At 45.8% G+C, this 22,727-nt stretch overlaps 1 protein-coding gene across 1 annotated transcript in view; it reads left to right on the top strand.

The window, feature by feature from the left end:
* LOC144934358 (obscurin-like) overlaps window positions 1-22,727 on the top strand; it is a 121,169-nt gene that overhangs the window by 35,318 nt on the left and 63,124 nt on the right. Inside the window, exons 48-71 of the mRNA XM_078860043.1 lie at window positions 1,016-1,192; window positions 1,934-2,107; window positions 2,507-2,676; window positions 2,986-3,169; window positions 3,469-3,597; window positions 3,699-3,799; window positions 4,600-4,729; window positions 7,104-7,193; window positions 7,521-7,793; window positions 8,077-8,250; window positions 8,483-8,644; window positions 9,354-9,620; window positions 10,142-10,414; window positions 12,008-12,153; window positions 12,452-12,575; window positions 12,837-12,998; window positions 14,187-14,303; window positions 14,581-14,853; window positions 15,022-15,163; window positions 15,491-15,542; window positions 16,729-16,843; window positions 18,775-18,909; window positions 19,575-19,847; window positions 22,355-22,496. Coding sequence (XP_078716169.1) covers window positions 1,016-1,192; window positions 1,934-2,107; window positions 2,507-2,676; window positions 2,986-3,169; window positions 3,469-3,597; window positions 3,699-3,799; window positions 4,600-4,729; window positions 7,104-7,193; window positions 7,521-7,793; window positions 8,077-8,250; window positions 8,483-8,644; window positions 9,354-9,620; window positions 10,142-10,414; window positions 12,008-12,153; window positions 12,452-12,575; window positions 12,837-12,998; window positions 14,187-14,303; window positions 14,581-14,853; window positions 15,022-15,163; window positions 15,491-15,542; window positions 16,729-16,843; window positions 18,775-18,909; window positions 19,575-19,847; window positions 22,355-22,496 — 3,985 coding nt within the window. The remainder of the gene's footprint in view (window positions 1-1,015; window positions 1,193-1,933; window positions 2,108-2,506; window positions 2,677-2,985; window positions 3,170-3,468; window positions 3,598-3,698; window positions 3,800-4,599; window positions 4,730-7,103; window positions 7,194-7,520; window positions 7,794-8,076; window positions 8,251-8,482; window positions 8,645-9,353; window positions 9,621-10,141; window positions 10,415-12,007; window positions 12,154-12,451; window positions 12,576-12,836; window positions 12,999-14,186; window positions 14,304-14,580; window positions 14,854-15,021; window positions 15,164-15,490; window positions 15,543-16,728; window positions 16,844-18,774; window positions 18,910-19,574; window positions 19,848-22,354; window positions 22,497-22,727) is intronic.

Below are 22,727 nucleotides of genomic sequence, written 5' to 3'. Positions count from 1 at the left end.
CGAGAGAATATGTAATAGTGATGTTGTTAGGCATGCATTAACAAATGTAAATTTTCAATCAGAGTTGTCTCTTCTAAATATATCCTCGTGCATTTCTCTCTTTTAGCTGTGGGAATATTAACCATTAGCTTCTTAGTGAGGGATTTAATTCACAGCAAATGTGTGATGTTTATGTGCTAATGGTGTTTTAGCTATGTGACCTGAGCCACTTTCCTTTGTAATCGCAAATCCGCGAGCTCTGCTTATCATGCAATGCCCAGTGGTCGCGTGTGGCTTTCATCTTTTGACATGAAGTGACTACGCTTACCTCGTGGGTTCTCACCTGCTTGAAAAAATAAACTTGAAACACAAAGTTGCCCCTGTTCCACGGCTCGAGTGACCCAAGTCTGCTGCCTGTCCTGGATCATGCTGGCGTCCACCCACAGAGGCCCCCATTCATCTTGAGGAGCAACTCCAGGATCAGGAGGGAGAGGAGCTCGGGAACATCACGTTCAGCTGCCGCGTCTCGAAAGCTGGCATGAGGGTGGCATGGAGGAAAGGAACTTCGCCGCTACAACCTGGCTCCAAATACTCCATTGGACAAACTGGACATATCCTTAAGCTCACGGTGTACAATTTGCAGACAGGCGATGCAGGAAAATACGAATGTGAGATTGGGGATGTTCTGAAAACATCGGCAGTGCTCACAGTTAGAGGTATGTTTTGTCACGTAGATGTTAAAAGTGTTGCAATGTTTATGTTTAACAGTTAAAGTAGGATCTTATTGTCCCAAATATTAACAAACGTCATATAATTGTTGCGTTGAACAATTAATCCATTTCTAGTGGTTGGCATCAAGCAGAATGTGAATATTGATATGTATACTGTGCATTTTCATTTTGTGTTTCTCAAAAGCAAATGGTGGTATTACGTTTTTTACTTACAGAGGCTCCAGGCCTAATTCGTGAGGCTCTTCATGACCAGGAGGTAGAAGAGTTTAGAACAGCGACTCTCCACTGCCGCTTCTCCAAACTAGCAGAGAGAGTCACCTGGAAAAAGGACTCCTCAGCCCTGCACCCGAGTGACAAGTATGAGATGACGCAGGAGGGAGGTATGGCTACTCTTCTCATCCACAACGTTCAGCTGGAAGATGCTGGAAGCTACACGTGTGAGACTGAGAAAGATCAGACCTCGGCGCTGCTCATTGTGCAAGGTAGCCATGTACATGACAAGTGTTTGTACTTCACGAACAAATGCTATGTGTATTGCTGTTTGTTCTTCACTCCCTCGTATGCATTGGCATTTTCTGGGTAATTGGATTCACTCCCACATTCCAAAAGCTCTTGAATGGAATTCGCCAAAGCTGGAGCCTCACAGAATCTTGAGACTCATGGTGATGAGATGTTAACTACCTCACCTGGTATACAGGAGGGCATGGTTTCGATCCCGACCCTGACGCCTATATATTTGTAGTTTGCATGTCTCTATCCCCATGGTCACGTGGATTTTTCTCCGGGTCCTCTGGTCTTTCCCTCCACATTTAGAATCAACATGTATTTATAATATTTGGCTTCTGTAAATTACCACGTGAAAAGCAACTTCGTTGAGCTATTATTTGTGGCCAGGTCGCTTCTCAAAAAAAAATATATATATCGCTCATTGAGCCTCAACTGGTGAAATAAAAATAATTGCTACTTTTAGTTTAGTTTTCCTGTTTTAATAACTGGCATTAATGTTGACTTCAAGCTTTCGTGACTGCAGGAATTCATACTCTTTGGGTCTTTCGGTAAAGTCACGTGACTTTACCGAAAGACCCAAAGAGTATGGTATTAATGTGTTCGAAACAAAAATCCACCCACAGAGGCCCCAGTGCTGATCTCTGAGGCTCTTGAGAACCAAGAGGTTGAAGAGTTTGAAACGGCCACTCTCAGCTGCCGCTTCTCAAAACCTCCAGTGAAAGTCACCTGGAAGAAAGGTTCCACTGTCCTGCACCCCAGTGCCGACCACGAGATGAAGCAGGAACACGACGTGGCCACGCTCATCATCCACAAGGTGCAGCTGGACGACACCGGCGAGTACACCTGCGAAACAGGCAACGACAGGACTTCGGCAATGCTGCTCGTACAAGGTACTCTTCTTCGCCAATCGCATCGTGTCAACGTTTCATACATTGACGCAATTATTATTTCACGAATTTACATAACTCAGTCCAATCAGATTTAAAAAAGATCAGAAAGTGCACATCTCTTTTCGTGCTCAATTGCGGGTTTTTTTTTATGGCTAAAACTTCACTTCACTGTCTGGCATGGATCCTGCGATCATTTTAGAGGTCATATTTCCACATATTCTATGAGCCACACTTGCTTTGAAAGTTCCACACGGATTTGTTGTCGTCCTTTTTTGCCAAAGCTTTGTGAGATGTGTTGGTTCTCCCCCCAACCGAAGGTCACAGTAATCTCAGCAAAGCGATTGATCGACTAATAGTTTTGCATTGAGTAATCTGGCCCCTATAATGTCTCACTCGCAGAAGCCCCGGTGCTGATCCGTGAGGCCCTCCGGGACCAGGAGGTTGAGGAGTTTGGGACGGCTACCCTCAGTTGCCGACTCTCCAAACCAGACGTGCCGGTTGCTTGGCAAAAAGGGTCCAAGCTGCTTCATCCGAGCGCAAAGTACAACATGGTCCAGAACGGGGACATAGTTAGACTCGTAATCTATGACATTGAATTGGAGGATGCTGGAGATTACGAATGTGACACTGGAGATGATAGAACAGTAGCTACTATTTTGGTCACAGGTAAGCTACCGGTGCATATAACAACAGTTTTCTATGCCTTACAAATCAGAATACCACTTAAAATAATTATATTATGAAATCATTTGATGCTACCTTCTCAAGGTTTATAAGAACTGGATGACTTTGTTCATGAAAGCTACGTTTAAGAATGGCGTTGGCTTCTATTTGCTACAGAGGCCCCGGTGCTGATCTCCGAGACCCTTCGGGACCAGGAGGTTGAAGAGAGTGGCACTGCGACTCTCCGCTGCCGCTTCTCAAAGCCAGCAGCGAGAGTCACCTGGAGGAAGGACTCCTCAGTCCTGCACCCGAGTGACAAGTATGAGATGAAGCTGGAGGGAGACCTGGCCACTCTTGTTATCCACAATGTACAGCTGGACGACACTGGGAGCTACCTTTGTGAGACGGAGAATGATCAGACCTCAGCAATAATGACAGTACAAGGTTCGTGTCACATCATGACACGTATACACATCGTGACACGTCACAGCATGACATGTATCCATACAATTGATTTTCATGATTGTTGAGATGAACACTACTCTCTTTGTAATTCACAGAGAAGCCAGTGGTGTTCACCAAGGGCCTGCAGGATCTAACAGAAGAGGAACTCGGAGACGCTGCGTTTGTGTGCGAGGTGTCCAAAGAAGGGGCTTCAGTAACGTGGATGAAAAATGGTGGGGTGCTTTACCCTGGAGCAAAGTGTGAGATGAGTCAGGATGGAAGAGCAGCCAGACTCGTCCTGCATCACTTGGGCCTGCACGACGCTGGGCAGTACTCCTGTGACAATGGCCATGATGTCACCACCGCCACGCTCAATGTCACAGGTGATTAGTACATTTTAAAAGTACATTCACGAGAATGTAAAAGGGTTCTTTTTTCAGTTTATGTGAACACTTAACTTTGATATAAATATCCTTCTTTCCAGAGCGAGACATCCACATTGTGAGAGGCCTGGAGGACTGTGAGGTGTTTGAGAACAACTCGGCCACGTTCTCCTGCGAGATCTCCCACGCTGATGTGCAGGAGGTGGAGTGGTTGCTGGATCAGAGCCGGCTGTATCATAACGAGTTTAATGAAATCAGTGTGGACGGAGGGAAAACACACGTCCTCACCCTCAACAACCTCGCCCTGCAGGACGGCGGCTGTGTTACCTTCAAGGCAGGGAAACACACGTCCTCAGCAACTTTGTCCATTAAGGGTACGCGACGTGCTGTGATGAGCCCATCTTTGATATTGATATGAAAGGATCTGTGTATTTCATGCCATCTTAATGTCTGGTTTGTTAAGTTGATCTTCCTAAATATGTATATTGAACGTGCTTTAAAGTCCAACTCCATCTTTTTGTGTTGTGGTGTGCACAGCGGTACCAGTGAAGTATGTGAAGCGACTAGAGGATGTAGATTGTGTGGAGGATGGAGAAGCAGAATTTGTGTGTGAGGTGTCCGAGCCGAGCGCTCCGGTCACATGGCACAGGGGCGATAAACAGCTGAGCCCTTCTCAGAAGTACGTGATACACAGAGAAGGAGCGGTCGTGAGTCTCGTTGTCACAAAGCTGCAACCAGAAGACGCGGGGGCGTACACTTGTGATGCAGGAGATGATGCCACCTCTGCCAAACTCCACGTTCAAGGTGAAACTTAATAACAAAAATAATAATTTTCACTTATTAGGTGCCTTGATCATCTTAAGGTAATTCTCCCCCATCTAAGCTCACGAACATTTAAAGACACAAACTCTATGCTGGTGTTGCGTCCAGTTTTGCAATCATGACCTTTCTTCATCAACCTTGTTTACAGAGGCTCCGGTGTTGATCTCTGAGGCCCTTCAGGACCAGGAGGTTGACGAGAGTGGCACTGCGACTCTCCGCTGCCGCTTCTCAAAGCCAGCAGCGAGGGTCACCTGGAGGAAGGACTCCTCAGTCCTGCACCCGAGTGACAAGTATGAGATGAAGCTGGAGGGTAACGTGGCCACTCTTGCTATCCACAACGTGCAGCTACAGGATGCTGGGAGCTACGAGTGTGAGACGGAGAATGATAGGACATGTGCATCACTGATTGTTAAAGGTAAAGCAACATTATTCGGTACACATTTCTATACACGACCTATGTTTTGAACGTAAGAATGATAATAATTCACGTATGACTGTGAGCTCCTGCTCACTCGTAGAGGTGTTGGAGGGAGCATTGCACGTCTGTAACTTAATGTGTATTTTTTCAGTTAATGTAATGTATTACGTTTACTTTTACATTCATGGTACTATTAAATCATAGGAAACATTTATTGTATTCCTTGTACACCGCATGTCTTTGAGGAGATATACACAGCAAGTGAATGAAGTGGATATTTAGTTTCGTACTCTGCGTTTTTAAAGTAAAAATTTCACTTTATACTTTTTTGAGTCGTAGCAAACAATGTTTTTCATAGATTTTACTGTTTTTAGTTGAGGATTTAATTTCATCTACATATTAATATAATTCGCATGGATAAAAATAGGCTTTTAGCCAAAATTATCTATGAGGAAGGGATTACAACACAGCTCACGAGAAGATATTTTCTGCAATGGCCCCCCTGTCCCTGGGTTACGTTGAGTTGGGTGTCAATCGAGAGCTCATGACCTGCATATTCTGTGAAAAATACAAGCTGATCAAAAACTAATTAATAATTTAAAAAGTTAGGAAAACGCATGCACACGCATTGTTTATGTTACTCTTTCCAGCGTGTTTGGGTTTAGAAGTATTTAATTTGCAATTAGGCCTTTTTGTTCTGGAAAATTAGGTCAGCGGGTGAAGAGGGGGGAAATAAAGTTGGGCGACAGGGGGAGAGATATTGGGGCTTGCTGCTGTTATCATTACATCGCAGTTGTAATGAGTTGTAATCTGGCTAACCATCAAACAAAGATGGTCACTGCATCCCACGTTTTCAGATGCGCTTCTACGGCCGACTGGAACGCTCTTCCTTTCGATATTAGGAAGCCACTGGAGCTATGTACTTTTAAATCTAAATGTAAAACTGATTTCTGTAGAACTGCTTTTTGTGTTTAGTGTGTCGTCCTTTCCCCGTACCCACGATTATCACAGTTGGCTATATACGGTGCAAAGGAAGTTCAACATACGTTGTGAAAACCAACGGTACTAAACAACAGGAAATGACTGAAGAACTTCGTAAATAACTGTGCAAACTGTGGCTGAAGTGAAATATGAGCAAAAAAGGCATTCGCCACTAGTTTGCTGAAGAGCAGCATAAAATGTGTTGTTGTCAGTACACAACTCTGAAGCACAACAGAGTATCTGCTACACCCATAGCAATTATTGCTTCAGACCGCTACAGACGGGGGAGGTAATCTGGAGGAGACAAGCTAAAGCAGGTTGGAGTGAATTTAGTCATTTTATGTCGTAATGAAAAGCAACAAAGAAAAGTGTGCCCAAGAGCAACGTTTTCAATCAGTGGATGTTGCCTGATACGACTTGTGGATTTGAGACATGGATGCATGCCACGAACGAAAGAACAAACGTTGAAAAGTGTTCAAAGAAGCATAGAGAGGTGCATGCTGGGGATTACACTGACAGAAAAAGTAAGACATAGATCGATGAACAAATGAAAATTCGACGCTCTACGACAAGAGTTGATGAAAGCAAGTGGTCTTGGGCAGAACACATTGCTAGCAGGGACTGTGGACGATGGACGATGGACGATGGACGAGGCTGGCGGTGGAATGGCACCCAAAGAGCAGACCGAAGCTAAGATGTCGACCACTTTGCAGGTGGATTTTATGAGATCAGATAGAGCGCAATAAAGATCATGGCACCGCTGGATCGTTAGGATGGTAACTTTGTGGGGAAACTATACAGCTGCGAATAAGTCATGGATGATTATGATTAATTCATGTGTATATAATTTTATTATGTGACGAGTTTTCAACTGATTCAAATTTGTAGTTTGTGAAAGGAAAGACCACAGGACAATATAGGACATTTGTAACTTATACCTTTTTGTTATTATCAGCTCCAAATGAAGTTGCCATGCCAACCCAGGAGGAGCAGCTGCCACAGGAGGCTGTGTTGTCTGCCATCATGGGTATGGTCGCCGTTCACATGAGCGCATGCATGGCAGTATGCATGTTCATGAACGCTTGTTTAACCAGTTACTGAAATTAATAGATTGCAATTGCCAGCTTCGCCGTGTATTACGAGAGACAAGAGAAGTAAACTCTAGTGATGTATCACAATGTAATATTCCACCAGGTTTCCAAAACCACAATCGGTAAGTAACTAATTGCATCACAATTAAACCGCATGATAACGCCTCTTATTATTTGTTATAATGTATCCACAGAGAAGCCAGTGGTGTTCACCAAGGGCCTGCAGGATCTGACAGAAGAGGAACTCGGAGACGCTATGTTTGTGTGCGAGGTGTCCAAAGATGGTGCCCCAGTCACGTGGCTGAAACATGGTGGGGTGCTTTACCCTGGAGCAAAGTGTGAGATGAGTCAGGATGGAAGAGCGGCCAGACTGGTCCTGCATCACCTGGGCCTGCACGACGCTGGGCAGTACTCCTGTGACACTGGCCACGATGTCACCACTGCCAGGCTCAATGTCACAGGTGATTTATTTAATGCATATCTCATTAAATATAGACTCAGTCCAAAGTTTTACACTTTAAAATCAATGACAAACATCTCTGGAATATAAATAATTATTTCATCGTACTTTACAGTGCAACCACGACTGATTTAAGTATCCTTCTTTCCAGAGCGAGACATTCGCATTGTGAGAGGCCTGGAGGACTGTGAGGTGTTTGAGAACAACTCGGCCACGTTCTCCTGCGAGATCTCCCACGCTGATGTGCAGGAGGTGGAGTGGTGGCTGGATCAGAGCCGGCTGTATCATAACGAGTTTAATGAAATCAGTGTGGACGGAGGGAAAACACACGTCCTCACCCTCAACAACCTCGCCCTGCAGGACGGCGGCTGTGTTACCTTCAAGGCAGGGAAACACACGTCCTCAGCAACTTTGTCCATTAAGGGTACGCTACGTACTGTCATAAGCCCATCTTTGATATTGATATAAAAGATTCTGTGTATTTCATGACATCTCAATGTCTGATAATTGTTTTTTTTACCCTTTTATCTGGCAACAAAACTGACACCTTTTTTTACAAGGAGTCAAGTTTGCATTGACCACAATACCTGCGGTCGGAATGCAAACAAAAAACACAACTCTGTGTCTGGTTTGTGAATTTGATCTTCGTGATAATTAATATTGAACGTGCTTTAAAATCCAACTCCATCTTGTTGTGGTGTGCACAGCGGTACCAGTGAAGTTTGTGAAGCGACTAGAAGATGTAGATTGTGTGGAGGATGGAGAAGCAGAATTTGTGTGTGAGGTGTCCCAGCCCAGTGCTCCGGTCACATGGCACAGGGGCGATAAGCAGCTGAGCCCTTCTCAGAAGTACGTAATGCACAGAGACGGAGCGGTCGCGAGTCTCGTTGTCACAAAGCTGCAGCGAGAAGACGCTGGGGCGTACACTTGTGATGCAGGAGATGAAGCCACGTCTGCTAATCTCTGTGTTCAAGGTGAGATGTGATCATCTTCACGTGATTTTCCTCAAGCGACAGTCATGGTTACCTCTGTACACGAGTTTATCAACTAACAATAATAACCCGGAGTCAAATATTACTTTATACAATATTGGATGCTCTTTTTCTGCTATAGAGGCCCCGGTGCTGATCTCCGAGGCCCTTCGGGACCAGGAGGTTGAAGAGAGTGGAACTGCGACTCTCCGCTGCCGCTTCTCAAAGCCAGCAGCGAGGGTCACCTGGAGGAAGGACTCCTCAGTCCTGCACCCGAGTGACAAGTATGAGATGAAGCTGGAGGGTAACCTGGCCACTCTTGTTATCCTTAACGTTCAACCGGAGGATGCTGGGAGCTACAACTGCGAGACAGAGAACGATCAGACTTCTGGAATGCTTAAAGTTAAAGGTGAGATGTGCCATTGAGTTTTGAGAATGCATTTGTTGTCATATCTTATTATGATTAGTCAAGCAAAAGTTTTGCTGTCCGACGCGCGGGCAGGCAAGTGCGCAGTGGTGACATCACCGCACGCACCTGCGTCATGACGCGGGATTCCACAGCGCTGAGCCGCATTCTTGCGTGGTGGCGACGTCATAACACCCCCCCACCCCCCAACGCAACCCACTCTCCATCTTGGTTATGCAGTTGCGAGGGCAGTGCTAAGTCATACTATATTATAGAAAAAAGATTTGCTGGCTGGTTAACTTCCCGGCTGCCAACGTGCCGGCCAGCGTGCGTTCGGATTGGCTGGAGGCCATGTGCTGGCTCACACGCATAGGGGAGCAGGCGCACGAGTGGAGGCGAACGGGCGTGGGGTGGGGGTGCACCGAGGGGAAGCGCGGGTAGGGGGTGCATGGGTGCGGTGCGCACAGGGTGGGGTGGGTGGCAGGGGTGACTGGGGGGGCTATGCTATGATATGAGCTTGATGTATGTTTGTTGAACGTATTTCGCACCGTGCGTAGCAAACCGTGCTTCCTTTACGTTACACAATCTTGATTTGTTTTCGCTACAGAGACCCCAGTGCTGATCTCTGAGGTCCTTCAGGACCAGGAGGTTGAAGAGAGTGGAACTGCGACTCTCCGCTGTCGCTTCTCAAAGCCAGCAGCGAGGGTCACCTGGAGGAAGGACTCCTCAGTCCTGCACCCGAGTGACAAGTATGAGATGAAGCAGGAGGGAAACATGGCCATCCTTCTCATCCACAACGTACAGCTGGAGGATGCTGGGAGCTACGAGTGCGAGACAGAAAATGATCGGACTTTTGCAATGTTGAAAATAACAGGTTTTTGTCTCATAACACATTCAAAATTACTTGTGATTTACTCATTGAATTTTGTCGCAGAGAAACAATGGTGGGATAAATTCGATCGTTTTATTATTTCACAGAGAAGCCAGTGATGTTCACCAAGGGCCTGACGGATCTGACAGAAGAGGAACTCGGAGACGCTGTGTTTGTGTGCGAGGTATCCAAAGAAGGGGCCCCAGTCACGTGGCTGAAACATGGTGGGGTGCTTTACCCTGGGGCAAAGTGTGAGATGAGTCAGGATGGAAGAGCGGCCAGACTGGTCCTGCATCACTTGGGCCTGCACGACGCTGGGCAGTACTCCTGTGACACTGGCCACGATGTCACCACTGCCAGGCTGATTGTCACAGGTGATTTATTTAATGGATATTTCATTAAAAGTTTTACAATTTAAATTCAATAACAAACATCTGTGGAATATAAATAATTATTTCATCATACTGTTCATTACAACCACGACTGGTTTTAACCACGACTGATTTAAGTATCCTTCTTTCCAGAGCGAGACATCCGCATTGTGAGAGGCCTGGAGGACTGTGAGGTGTTTGAGAACAACTCAGCCACGTTTTCCTGCGAGATCTCCCACGCTGATGTGCAGGAGGTGGAGTGGTGGCTGGATCAGAGCCGGCTGTATCATAACGAATTGAATGAAATCAGTGTGGACGGAGGGAAAACACACGTCCTCACCCTCAGCAACCTCACCCTGCAGGACGGCGGCTGTGTTACCTTCAAGGCAGGGAAACACACGTCCTCAGCAACTTTGTCCATTAAGGGTACGCGACGTGCTGTGATAAGCCCATCTTTGAATCTAGATTTGAAGCTTTCGTGACTGCAAGGATTCATACTCTTAGTTTTTTTTTGGTAAAGCCACGTAGGTAAAAAAATAAAAATAATAGAAATAATAATCGAAATAAAATAATAAATCACGACGTTTCGGAGGCAACACAAGTCTCCGTCATCAGGTGGGACAGTCACAGCTAAATTTACTGTATCAAGTGAGGAAAAATCCAAGAGACAAGCTCTTAAATACAAGTTAAGGGGGGTGGGGGGGGGCTTAAAGAGAACAATGGTGCACATCGACTCGGGGTTGTGGCCGGTGTTAACTGATGATCAAAGTAAAAGAAGAGGTGTTAAATGCTGGGGATGTCAACACTCGGTAAAGTAGAATAGTATCTGTCAAATAAGATGGTACAAATATGTGTAGTTATTTTTTTTTACATGGTTAATAACATCTTTCCAATGATTACTCAGTTTGTACCCATCATCACGGTTGAAGTTATGTCTGTGTTTGTATATCTAGATGGCGTCGTGTACAAACCTTTGATGGTAACCAGAAAGTTTGCAGAGCACTTAGGTCTCGGAAAAGACAATATCATGAGAGCCCACAGCGTTGTAGCAATGATCGGCAACGGCGGAAGACTCAACTTTGCCGTGTTTCAAATCTGACTTGTGCTCACGAATACGATCAGAGACATTACGTTTCGTTTCACCAATGTAATAATCACCACAGATGCAACTCAATTTATAGACTCCAGGGTATTGCAAGTCAGGAATGACATCTTTTACAGATGGGATTAGATCACGGATTTTATTTACGATTCAGAACAGTACGTAAAAAAAATCATGATATTGTCTTTTTTGAGACCAAGGTGCTCTGCAAACCTTCTGGCTACCATCAAAGGTTTGTACACGAAGCCATCCAGATATACAAGCACAGACAACTTCAACTGTGATGATGGGTACAAACTGAGTCATCATTGGAAAGATATTATTAACCATGTTAAAAAGATTTAACTACACATATTTGTACCATCTTATTTGACATGCACTATTCTACTTTACAGAGTGTTGACATCCCCAGCATTTAACAGTACTGCTTTCTTCTTTTATTTTGATTATCAGCTAACACCGGCCACAACCCCGAGTCGATGTGCACCAATTGTTCTCTTTTAGCCCCGCCCCCCACCATTCCATTCCCTGGCTACCACATTCAAATAAGCCCCCCCCCCCCTCTTAACTTGTATTTAAGAGCTTGTCTCTTGGATTTTTCCTCACTTGATACAGTAAATTTAGCTGTGACGGTCCCACCTGATGATGGAGACTTGTGTTGCCTCCAAAACGTCGTGATTTATAATTTAAGTTCCATAAATAATTTATTATGTATTTTCATTTTATTATTTATTTCTATTTTTTGCCTACGTGACTTTACCGAAAAAAACCTAAGAGTACCCATCTTTGATGTTAATATCATAGAAGGTTCTCTGTATTTCATGACATCTTAATTTCTGGTTTGTTAAGTTGATCTTCGTAATAATTCATATTGAATGTGCTCTAAAGTCCATCTTCTTTTGTTGTGGTGTGCACAGCGGTACCAGTGAAGTTTGTGAAGCGACTAGAGGATGTAGATTGTGTGGAAGATGGAGAAGCAGAATTTGTGTGTGAGGTGTCCCAGCCCAGTGCTCCGGTCACATGGCACAGGGGCGATAAGCAGCTGAGCCCTTCTCAGAAGTACGTAATGCACAGAGACGGAGCGGTCGCGAGTCTCGTTGTCACAAAGCTGCAGCGAGAAGACGCTGGGGCGTACACTTGTGATGCAGGAGATGAAGCCACGTCTGCTAATCTCTGTGTTCAAGGTGAGATGTGATAATCTTCACATGATTTTCCTCAAGCGACAGTCATGGTAACCTCTGTACAAGAGTTTATCTACCAAGAATAATAACCCGGAGTCAAATATTACTTTATACAATATTGGATGCTCTTTTTTTGCTACAGAGGCCCCGGTGCTGATCTCCGAGGCCCTTCGGGACCAGGAGGTTGAAGAGAGTGGAATTGCAACTCTCCGATGTCGCTTCTCAAAACCAGCAGCGAGGGTCACCTGGAGGAAGGAATCCTCAGTCCTGCACCCGAGTGACAAGTATGAGATGAAGCTGGAGGGTAACCTGGCCACTCTTGTTATCCACAATGTACAGCTGGAGGATGCTGGGAGCTATGAGTGCAAGACAGAGAATGATCAGACTTCTGCAGTGCTAAGAGTGAAAGGTTAGTTATCCCAATGAGTTTTTAATAATTAATGTCTACTATACTGTATGTAAAAACAAGTTTGCACGAGATTGGTAATTAATTACTAAATTGGTTTGAAATAATTTGAACATTATGAGACTTCCATTACACACTCATGGTTTGTTTTTGCTGCAGAAACCCCAGTGATGATCACTGAGGCCCTTCAGGATCAGGAGGTTGAAGAAAGTGGAACTGCGACTATCCGCTGCCGCTTCTCAAAGCCGGCAGCGAGAGTCACCTGGAGAAAGGACTCCTCAGTCCTACACCCGAGTGACAAGTATGAGATGAAACTGGAGGGTAACCTGGCCACTCTTGTTATCCACAACGTTCAACCAGAGGATGCTGGGAGTTTCGATTGCGAGACGGAGAATGATCAAACTTCTGGAATATTGGCAATAAAAGGTTATTGTCACATAACACATATGTAAAGGATAGATATATGCGGTGCGCGCAGTTAAGTGGGTGCAACTGAGGACAAACAAGTGTGATCGTTACAACGTGAGGTTTGCACCAACAAACTGACAGTAATTAATAGGAGAAGCAGTTGCAAACGAGGTCGAACAGGTGGGAAGGTTGAGGCCGGAGGTTGTCGTCAGGGTGATGGGAGATGGGGGGTGATGATAAGGGATTAATAAGGACACCAGGCACCGGGCAGGCGGTGGCTTAAGGGGAAGTGCGTGAGGACTCGGGATGAGCAGGGGGATATAAGCGGTAGTGTGCATGAGTGGATGGAGTTGCCTGGGAACCAAGAATGAAGACATCTCCCCACGGCCGCTCAAGCTGTCAATGAAGCCTCAACCCTCACACCGTCGCCGGGCAGGTGTTGGCTGAACCCCCCACACGGGACAGACGGTTGAGTGGGTATGAGGCAATGTACGTGAGGGCAACGGTGGAGATGCAGAGTTCTAGGAGTTGCTGTGTGCAGAGTCGCTGAGTGCAGAGTTGCTGAGTGCAGGATAGGTGAGGTGCAGAAAAGATGAGAGCGGAGAGAAGTCAACTCTATGTGACAGCAAAGATAGGTATAGGAGTGCCTACAACTGGCGCGTGAACAGGAGTAATAAATATTATTTGGGTCTTTCGGTGAAGTCACGTAGATAGGTTCAAAAAATATAACATACAAAAAAGTACGATGTTTCGATCGCAACGCAAGCGGTTGTCATAAAATGATGACGTTTCGATCGCAAAAAAATTATGACGACTGCTTGCGTTGCAATCGAAATGTCGCAGGGTTTTTTAGTTATTTTTGTTATTTTCTTTGAACCAAGAAACGTGACTTTACTGAAAGACCCAAAGAATAGGAATTCCTGCAGTCACGAAAGCTTTAAGTCCAGGAATAATAAAGTGTAAGCAGGTGACGTGTTACCACGTGTCAGTGTGAGTAATTTTTAAAGACACTACACATGCAAAAAATATTTGCAATTAAGTAACTAGATTCTTCCAGTAAAACAATGGTGGGATAAAATCTACTGCCTTCTTATTTCACAGATAAACCAGTGATGTTCACCAAGGGCCTGCAGGATCTAACAGAAGAGGAACTCGGAGACGCTGTGTTCGTGTGCGAGGTGTCCAAAGAAGGGTCCCCAGTAACGTGGCTGAAACATGGTGGGGTGCTTTACCCTGGGGCAAAGTGTGAGATGAGTCAGGATGGAAGAGCGGCCAGACTCGTGCTGCATCACTTGGGCCTGCACGACGCTGGGCAGTACTCCTGTAACACTGGCCATGATGTCACCACCGCCAGGCTCAATGTCACAGGTGATTAGTACATTTTAAAAGTACATTCACGAGAATTTAAACGTTTTTTTCAGTATATGTGAACACTTAACCTTTATAAATGATTAGATAAGAGAACCAGAATTGATATAAATATCCTTCTTTCCAGAGCGAAACATCCACATTGTGAGAGGCCTGGAGGACTGTGAGGTGTTTGAGAACAACTCGGCCACGTTCTCCTGCGAGATCTCCCACGCTGATGTGCAGGAGGTGGAGTGGTGGCTGGATCAGAGCCGGCTCTATCATAACGAATTGAATGAAATCAGTGTGGACGGAGGGAAAACACACGTCCTCACCCTCAACAACCTCACCCTGCAGGACGGCGGCTGTGTTACCTTCAAGGCAGGGAAACAGACGTCCTCAGCGAACTTGTCTATTAAGGGTACGCTACGTACTGTAATAAGCCCATCTTTGGTGTTAATACCATAAAAGGTTCTCTGTGTATTTCATGATATCTAAATATCTGTTTTGTGAAGTTGATCTTCGTATTAATTAATATTGAACGTGCTCTAAAGTCCAACTCCATCTTCTTGCGTTGTGGTGTGCACAGCGGTACCAGTGAAGTTTGTGAAGCGACTAGAGGATGTAGATTGTGTGGAGGATGGAGAAGCAGAATTTGTGTGTGAGGTGTCCGAGCCGAGCGCTCCGGTCACATGGCACAGGGGCGATAAACAGCTGAGCCCTTCTCAGAAGTACGTGATGCACAGACACGGAGCGGTCGCGAGTCTCGTTGTCACAAAACTGCAACCAGAAGACGCAGGGGCGTACACTTGTGATGCAGGAGATGATGCCACCTCTGCCAGACTCCGTGTTCAAGGTGAGATGTGTTGGTTCTCCACAACCAAAGATAATAGTGATCTTGGTACATGGACATTCTGCCAAGTTCCACAGTTTACCAATCATAAACTGGCCTCATATTTTGCTTGCAGAGGCCCTGGTGCTTATTTATGAGGCACTTCAGGACCACGAGGTTGAAGAGTGTGGGACTGCAACTCTCCGTTGCCGCTTCTCAAAGCCAGCAGCGAGAGTCACCTGGAGGAAGGACTCCTCAGTCCTGCATCCAAGTGCCAAGTATGAGATGAAGCTAGAGGAGGACGTGGCCACTCTTGTAATCCGTAATGTGCAGCTGGAGGATGCTGGGAGCTATGAGTGTGAGACGGAGAATGATCGGACGTCCTCAACTCTTCGAGTTAAAGGTGTGCCAATGTGTTTTTTAATGCATAAAAAATGCGTGTGTAAAAGGAGGTCATGGTGTTGGATTGGCAATTGTTAAATCTATTTTCTGTAATTACTTCTCTTTTTTAAGTTCGATCAAACTCTGTTTCGTATATTATACAAAAATAAATTGGTTTATTTATACGACAGAAACCCCAGTGCTGATTCTGGAGGCCCTTCAGAACCAGGAGGCTGAAGAGAGTGGAATTGCGACTCTCCAATGCCGCTTCTCAAAACCAGCAGTGAGAGTCACCTGGAGGAAGGACTCCTCAGTCCTGCACCCGAGTGACAAGTATGAGATGAAACTTGAGGGAAACGTAGCCATTCTTGTTATCCATAACGTTCAATCAGAGGATGCTGGGAGCTACGAATGTGAGACGGAGAATGATCGGACTTCTGCAATGCTGGAAATAAAAGGTGTTTTTCTCATGAAACATTTAAACATTCTTCCGATTAAATAATTGCTCCTTCACGCTGTGAAACAATGGTGGGAGATAATTATATTGTCTTCTTATTTCACAGAGAAGCCAGTGGTGTTCACCAAGGGCCTGCAAGATCTGACAGAAGAGGAACTCGGAGACGCTGTGTTTGTGTGCGAGGTGTCCAAAGAAGGGGCCCAAGTAACGTGGCTGAAAAATGGTGGGGTGCTTTACCCTGGGGCAAAGTGTGAGATGAGTCAGGATGGAAGAGCGGCCAGACTGGTCCTGCATCACTTGGGCCTGCACGACGCTGAGCAGTACTCCTGTGACACTGGCCACGATGTCACCACTGCCAGGCTGATTGTCACAGGTGATTAGTACATTTTAAAAGTACATTCACGTAAATTGTAAAGGTTTTTTTCTAGTGTTGTTGAAGGTTTTTTTACATTTAAAATTAATTGTTTTTATTTAGAACTCATGTAAATATGAGAGAACCAGAATTGATTTAAATATCCGTCTTTCCAGAGCGAGACATTCGTGTTGTGAGAGGCCTGGAGGACTGTGAGGTGTTTGAGAACAACTCGGCTACGTTCTCCTGCGAGATCTCCCACGCTGATGTGCAGGAGGTGGAGTGGTGGCTGGATCAGAGCCGGCTCTATCATAACGAATTGAATGAAATCAGTGTGGACGGAGGGAAAACACACGTCCTCACCCTCAACAACCTCACCCTGCAGGACGGTGGCTGTGTTACCTTCAAGGCAGGGAAACAGACGTCCTCAGCAACTTTGTCCATTAAGGGTAGGTCATTCAAATTGTTTTCAATGGATGTCACCACTTGAAATAATGAATAACTAGCCGAGTATTTAATGTCAATTTAAATTGGATTGAAAGGTTCAAAAGCAGAGAGCAAATTGTCCGAAACAATAAAATATGTGTTGAGGAAGGGGTCCATGTAAACATCAGCGGAGATTTAAAACTGGAGATTGAATAGGTAGAACTCTGTAAAAACGATTGGGAAAAGAATGAGAAGAGAAATCAGAGAAAAAGACAAGCATGGCTGAAGACATCACAGCGAGCAATGGGAGCATGAAAGCAGCAAAAAGACACATTTATATTTACGCAATCTAACCCAGAAACCTTTATTATGGATAATATTGGTCGCGAAAGCCTACGTTTTAAACCAGAAAAAAAGGCAGTTCACAAATATTAGCCCTGGGGGAGAAAGTTGTAACCGTAACTTATGATATAGAAACAATCCTAAAATGAGTGGAGGCTGAGCCGAACTAGGGGATGCCCAGGACTGATTCAGATAATCGTCGCTGGTGTTAGCCATGAACAGGACTTGAATTCAGTTCGCCGGGTTCGTAGCTCAGCGCAGCGTGCTGCGAACCGATACCCACTCACGGGATCAGAAGGATTGGTCAACGCCACATGTTGGTGGTGATTGCACCATCGCATCATAATCCTCTGATGGAATTACTTCAGTCCGCTTCTAACATGGACTTGGGCTGTATTTATGATGTCGACTTATGCTGCACTCATTCAGTGGGGTGGAATGGCAGCTTCCATTTCCTGCAGGAAGAATGTTAGTCAAAATCTGCACTATACAATTTCATGCCATTGATATTCAACACCTTTTCTCCTGTGCTTCTATCTCCATGTGTAACCATCTGCAAAGGATTGCCTGTAAGGTTTGTGAAGACTTTGGAGGATGTACATTGCATGGAAAATGGAGAAGCACAATTTGTCTGCGAAGTTTCCCAGCCCAGTGCCTCAGTCACATGGCGTAAAGGTGATCGACACCTGAGTCCTTCTCAGAAGTATGTGACGCACAGAGACGGAGCGATTGTAATACTCGTGATCACAAAGCTGCGGCCAGAGGACGCGGGGACGTACATTTGTGATGCAGGAAATGAGGCCACCTCTGCCAAACTCCACGTTCAAGGTGAACCGTGATCATTAAAACTTGGTTCTCCCCAGTCTATGTCATGCCAGATTATTACAAGAATACTATTTACTCTTTGGTTCTTTTGGTAAAGTCACGTAGAAATTAAATACAATGATAATAGAATACGACGTTTCGATTGGAACACAAGCAACCATCATCAGGTACAAATGAATGAGAAAACAAACATAGTAAACTTGGAAATATAATGCAATACAGCACAGAGAGTCGGCCAACACAACAGTTGGATTGCACTCTCATGGTGATAATCTCTCATTAACACTGCTGTTGTGCGCATATGCGGGGGTGATACTCTTATGCGGCAACGGAAGCTTATTTCATGCTAATCTCTCTCCCTAATCTCTCTGTCCCTAATCTCCCCCATTAACACAACTGACGTGCTTGCGTCCGGGGATGGAAGTCCTTTCCAGCTCAGACCCTGCTTGCTCGCCCATCGCCACATATTTTTGTAACAGCTCTTTCGCTGGTTCAGCAGTTCCATTGATGGATTATTTTTCCGCCTGAGGACGACCGCTTGTGTTGTCATCGAAACGTCGTGATCGATTATTATTTTTTCTACCTACGTGACTTGACGAAAGCTTCAAATCAAGATAGTAAGAATACTAGTTTTAAGATACTGTATATCTATGCACAATATGAGTACGCAGATGAATCTAACAATAGTTTTCCCGAAATAATGTGGCCTCGTGTATCTTTCTTACAGAGGCCCCGGTGCTGATCTCCGAGGCCCTTCAGGACCAGGAGGTTGAACAGAGTGGAACTGCGACTCTCCGCTGCCGCTTCTCAAAGCCAGCAGTGAGAGTCACCTGGAGGAAGGACTCCTCAGTTCTGCTACCGAGTGCCAAGTATGAGATGAAGCAGGAGGGAAATGTTGCCACACTCATCATCCACAACGTTCAACCAGAGGATGCTGGGAGCTATGAGTGTGAGACGGAGGATGGCCGCACCTTTGCTACGCTTACTCTTACAGGTATGACTAAATTGATCATTATATTTATACTTCTGTAAAGTGTTACATTAAGGTAAAATGTTATGTTTTTGAAGGGTTTTTTTCCATGATGCTCATTATGTACAACCAAATGTAACCACTGAATACCTCTGTATGTTATGTTTAATAGAGAAGCCAGTGGTGTTCACCAAGGGCTTGCGGGATTTGACAGAAGAGGAACTCGGAGATGCTGTGTTTGTGTGCGAGGTGTCCAAAGAAGGGGCCCCAGTAACGTGGTTAAAAAATGGCGGGGTGCTTTACCCTGGAGCAAAGTGTGAGATGAGTCAGGATGGAAGAGCGGCCAGACTGGTCCTGCATCACCTGGGCCTGCGCGACGCTGGGCAGTACTCCTGTGACACCGGCCACGATGTCACCACCGCTAGGCTCAATGTCACAGGTGATCTGTGTATTATTTTACGAGCACTGTACACATTTATAATGTCAATATTTAGGCTAATGTAGGCATACGTTATGTGCAGGCATGTTTAAATCATCTGTTTTTAATGTATGTTCAGAACCCATCATCTCCATCACGAGGGGTCTGGAGGACTGTGAGGTGTTTGAGCAGGGCTCGGCCATATTCACGTGTGAGATCTCCCACGCTAATGTGAAGGAAGCCAAGTGGTCGTTGGCGGACACACCGCTACAGAACAACGAGCTCAATGAAATCAGTGTCACAAATGGCAAGACCCACGTGCTGACAATAAACCACCTAACGGTGGAGGAGAGTGGCACTGTCAGCTTCAGTGCAAGGAATGCCACGTCCTCTGCTCATCTTATTGTCAAACGTAAGGATACTATGATTGGATAAATGAATTTAGTACCATTTGGCATAAAACATTCCTAAATATGTGGATATTTTGATTTATATATAATTGCATCTCCACAGGGCGTCCAGTCCACATCACTCAGCCACTGCAGAACACTGAGGCTTATGCATCTGGAGAGGTGACCTTCCTGTGTGAGCTATCTGGACCATCTGAGGTCACATGGAGGAAGGCTGGGCGAGTAATGGAGGCCAGCGATCGGGTCCATATGTGGCAGGAGGCCAACACGGCAAGACTCACAATCCTTGGTGTGACCCTGGAGGACAGAGGGGAATATTCGTGTGACATTGGGAGTGAAAGCTCCACTGCCGAGCTCGGCGTACAAGGTTTGTCAATTATTTTATATCACTCATGCAGAAAATTTGAGTGTTCATCACTTTGTTTTTGTAACCATTCACTTATTTTCCTTTTATTCGCCAGAACTACCGGTCATCATGCTGGAGCCACTACAGGGTGCGGAGCCTCAACAAGGTTAGGTGCTCCTCCACCACCGGCCGTGCCGTAACGTGCAACAATCGCAGTACTGCTCATTGTTTTGTACCAAATGCCTCGCCAACATAAAATGAAAACATGTTTATAATGTTGGTTTCCATATGCCTTTCAGAGCCATGTAATATTGTACGGGGCCTAGGAGACTGCGTCGCTTACGAGGGCGGTTCGGCTACATTCACCTGTGAGATCTCCGTTGCCGACGTACGGGAATCCGCGTGGTTTCTGGGTGACACGCCACTCCGGAATAACGATCTCAATGAGATTAGCGTGGTGAACGGAAGGACGCACGTGCTGGCCATGAAGCATCTCACGCCACAAGACAGCGGCACGATCAGGTTCAGTGCCCTGAACGCATCCTCGTCTGGCCAATTGAGGGTGAAAGGTGAGGCAGTTTTTTACTCGTGTAGATATCTCTGTCAATAAAAAAACACATTTGCTTTTTCAAATGTTATCAAATATTACTTACTCAGAACAGTTTAATTTTGTTTTAAATTACATATATTACAAATGTTACATATATTACAAATGTTACATATATTACAAATGTAGGTTATTTCTGTTGCCACCTGCATAGTCACACCCATTGTCTGCTCTGTAGCTAAAGTTAGACACAGTTTTCATACTCCTTTGCAACATCATAATTTGTTTTTATTATAAAAGGAGTGCAACAATTAGACCTTGTTTGGGTGTAAAAACTAGTATTCTTAATCATTTTAACTCTATCCCACTGGGCCTAGTACGAGGCACGAGCATTTGGCCTGACCACACGCTACCGCTGCTCCATTCTACCTGGTTGCACGACAACCACTCCCTGTCTCACAAAGTTGTCTCTGTCCTTGTTGTACTTCCGCGTTCGTACTCTGTCTTGTCTGTACTGTTTATTGTCTCATTGTCTGTACTGTCTATAGTCCCCTTGTCTGTACTGTCAATAGTCTCCTTGTCTGTGTAGTGGGTTCAACTGTGTCGCAGACGTACTTGGAGGCAACACATTTATTCAATCCAACACATGGGTTAACTTTCCCCTTAACAGAATGACAACCTATGGTGGTGACCACCAGGCTAACTACACTAGTTACAACGTAACGCTACTACGGACCGGGACCAACAGCTTTGGTCCGGGTTCACGTGTTGGAGACTCGTTGAACGGAGAACGTAGATTAAGGTTTCTTCCAGGATAACAACAACCCCGGTCCCTTTCGGGACCCGGCCTATATTCTTTTGGGCGTGCGCCCCTCTGTAGACTTAACTGGTCACGTGTCCTCACGGGTCAACCAGAGTCCCATGGCCTCACATAACCTCATCCTTCGGCCGGCACTCACATGCATTGTCCTGTAGGGCTGGCGCTGTATGCAAAGCGTGGTGCCATCTGGCGCTATCATATTCAGCGCTCACCGGGCCCCTCTAGGGCTGGTACTACACCCACACCCTTGTGGTATCCGTGATGTTGTTACATTGCACACCGTGCCCCTCTAGGGCCGGCACTGCACCCAGCACAGTGACAGCCGTCCCGGCTGTCAACTCCCCTTCAACAAAACAACAACAAAACCCCTAAGTGTGCCTCAACAAATAAATACCCCATCCCATAAATACAATATATACAATATATACAGTGACGAATGGGAGAAGGGAACAGAACCAACAGTACACAACGGAAGAGGGAAGGGAAGAGAGATAGAGATAAGTAGAGAGAGAAAAAACAACACGCAGTAACACTCGAAACCTCGATACCCCCTCCATCACCGGCATCTCCCACCCTCACCGTGGAACAACACCCACAAGCACAATAAAGGCCAGGTTCAACCAATGACCAATACGATATGCCGAGTGCGACAACCAACTGACGGTGTGTGTGTGTATGGGGATCACGAAAACTGAAGAGTCTTTGATCGAGTCCTCGTGGCCGGGCCCCCAGGTGAGGTGGGCGTACTCTCCCTGGGGGTGCCAGGGGAAATTTGAAAATGTCCCGTCGAACCCAGCTCCTCACGAAAAGCAGTCGGCCGGACAGACGAGCCCTCCGCTCCCGAAGTTTGCGGAGGCGGCGCAGGCGGCAGCTCGGGGGACGTTAAACGCGCGGAACCTGAGGACGGGATCACATCACACACCTAAGGACCAACCTCAGTGGGTACACACCTCAGCTCGCCCGACACACCCGACACTTGGCCCCTGTGTGGAGATGGATGTACGAACCAGCTCCGTCGACCCCAACGAATTTGAACACACTGGGGCCAAACGACCCGAATAACATCAACAGGCCCCCTCCAGTGTTTTAAACAATTTGGGTGATGTACCCACCAGTACCTGGGGACAGTGCAACTAGGCCTTGCCACCTGGGGCCCACTCATGTCCGGA

The sequence above is a fragment of the Lampetra fluviatilis genome, chromosome 10 (assembly GCF_964198595.1).
Source record: "Lampetra fluviatilis chromosome 10, kcLamFluv1.1, whole genome shotgun sequence".
NCBI lineage: Eukaryota > Metazoa > Chordata > Hyperoartia > Petromyzontiformes > Petromyzontidae > Lampetra > Lampetra fluviatilis.
This window is presented reverse-complemented; position numbering and strand designations above follow the sequence as displayed.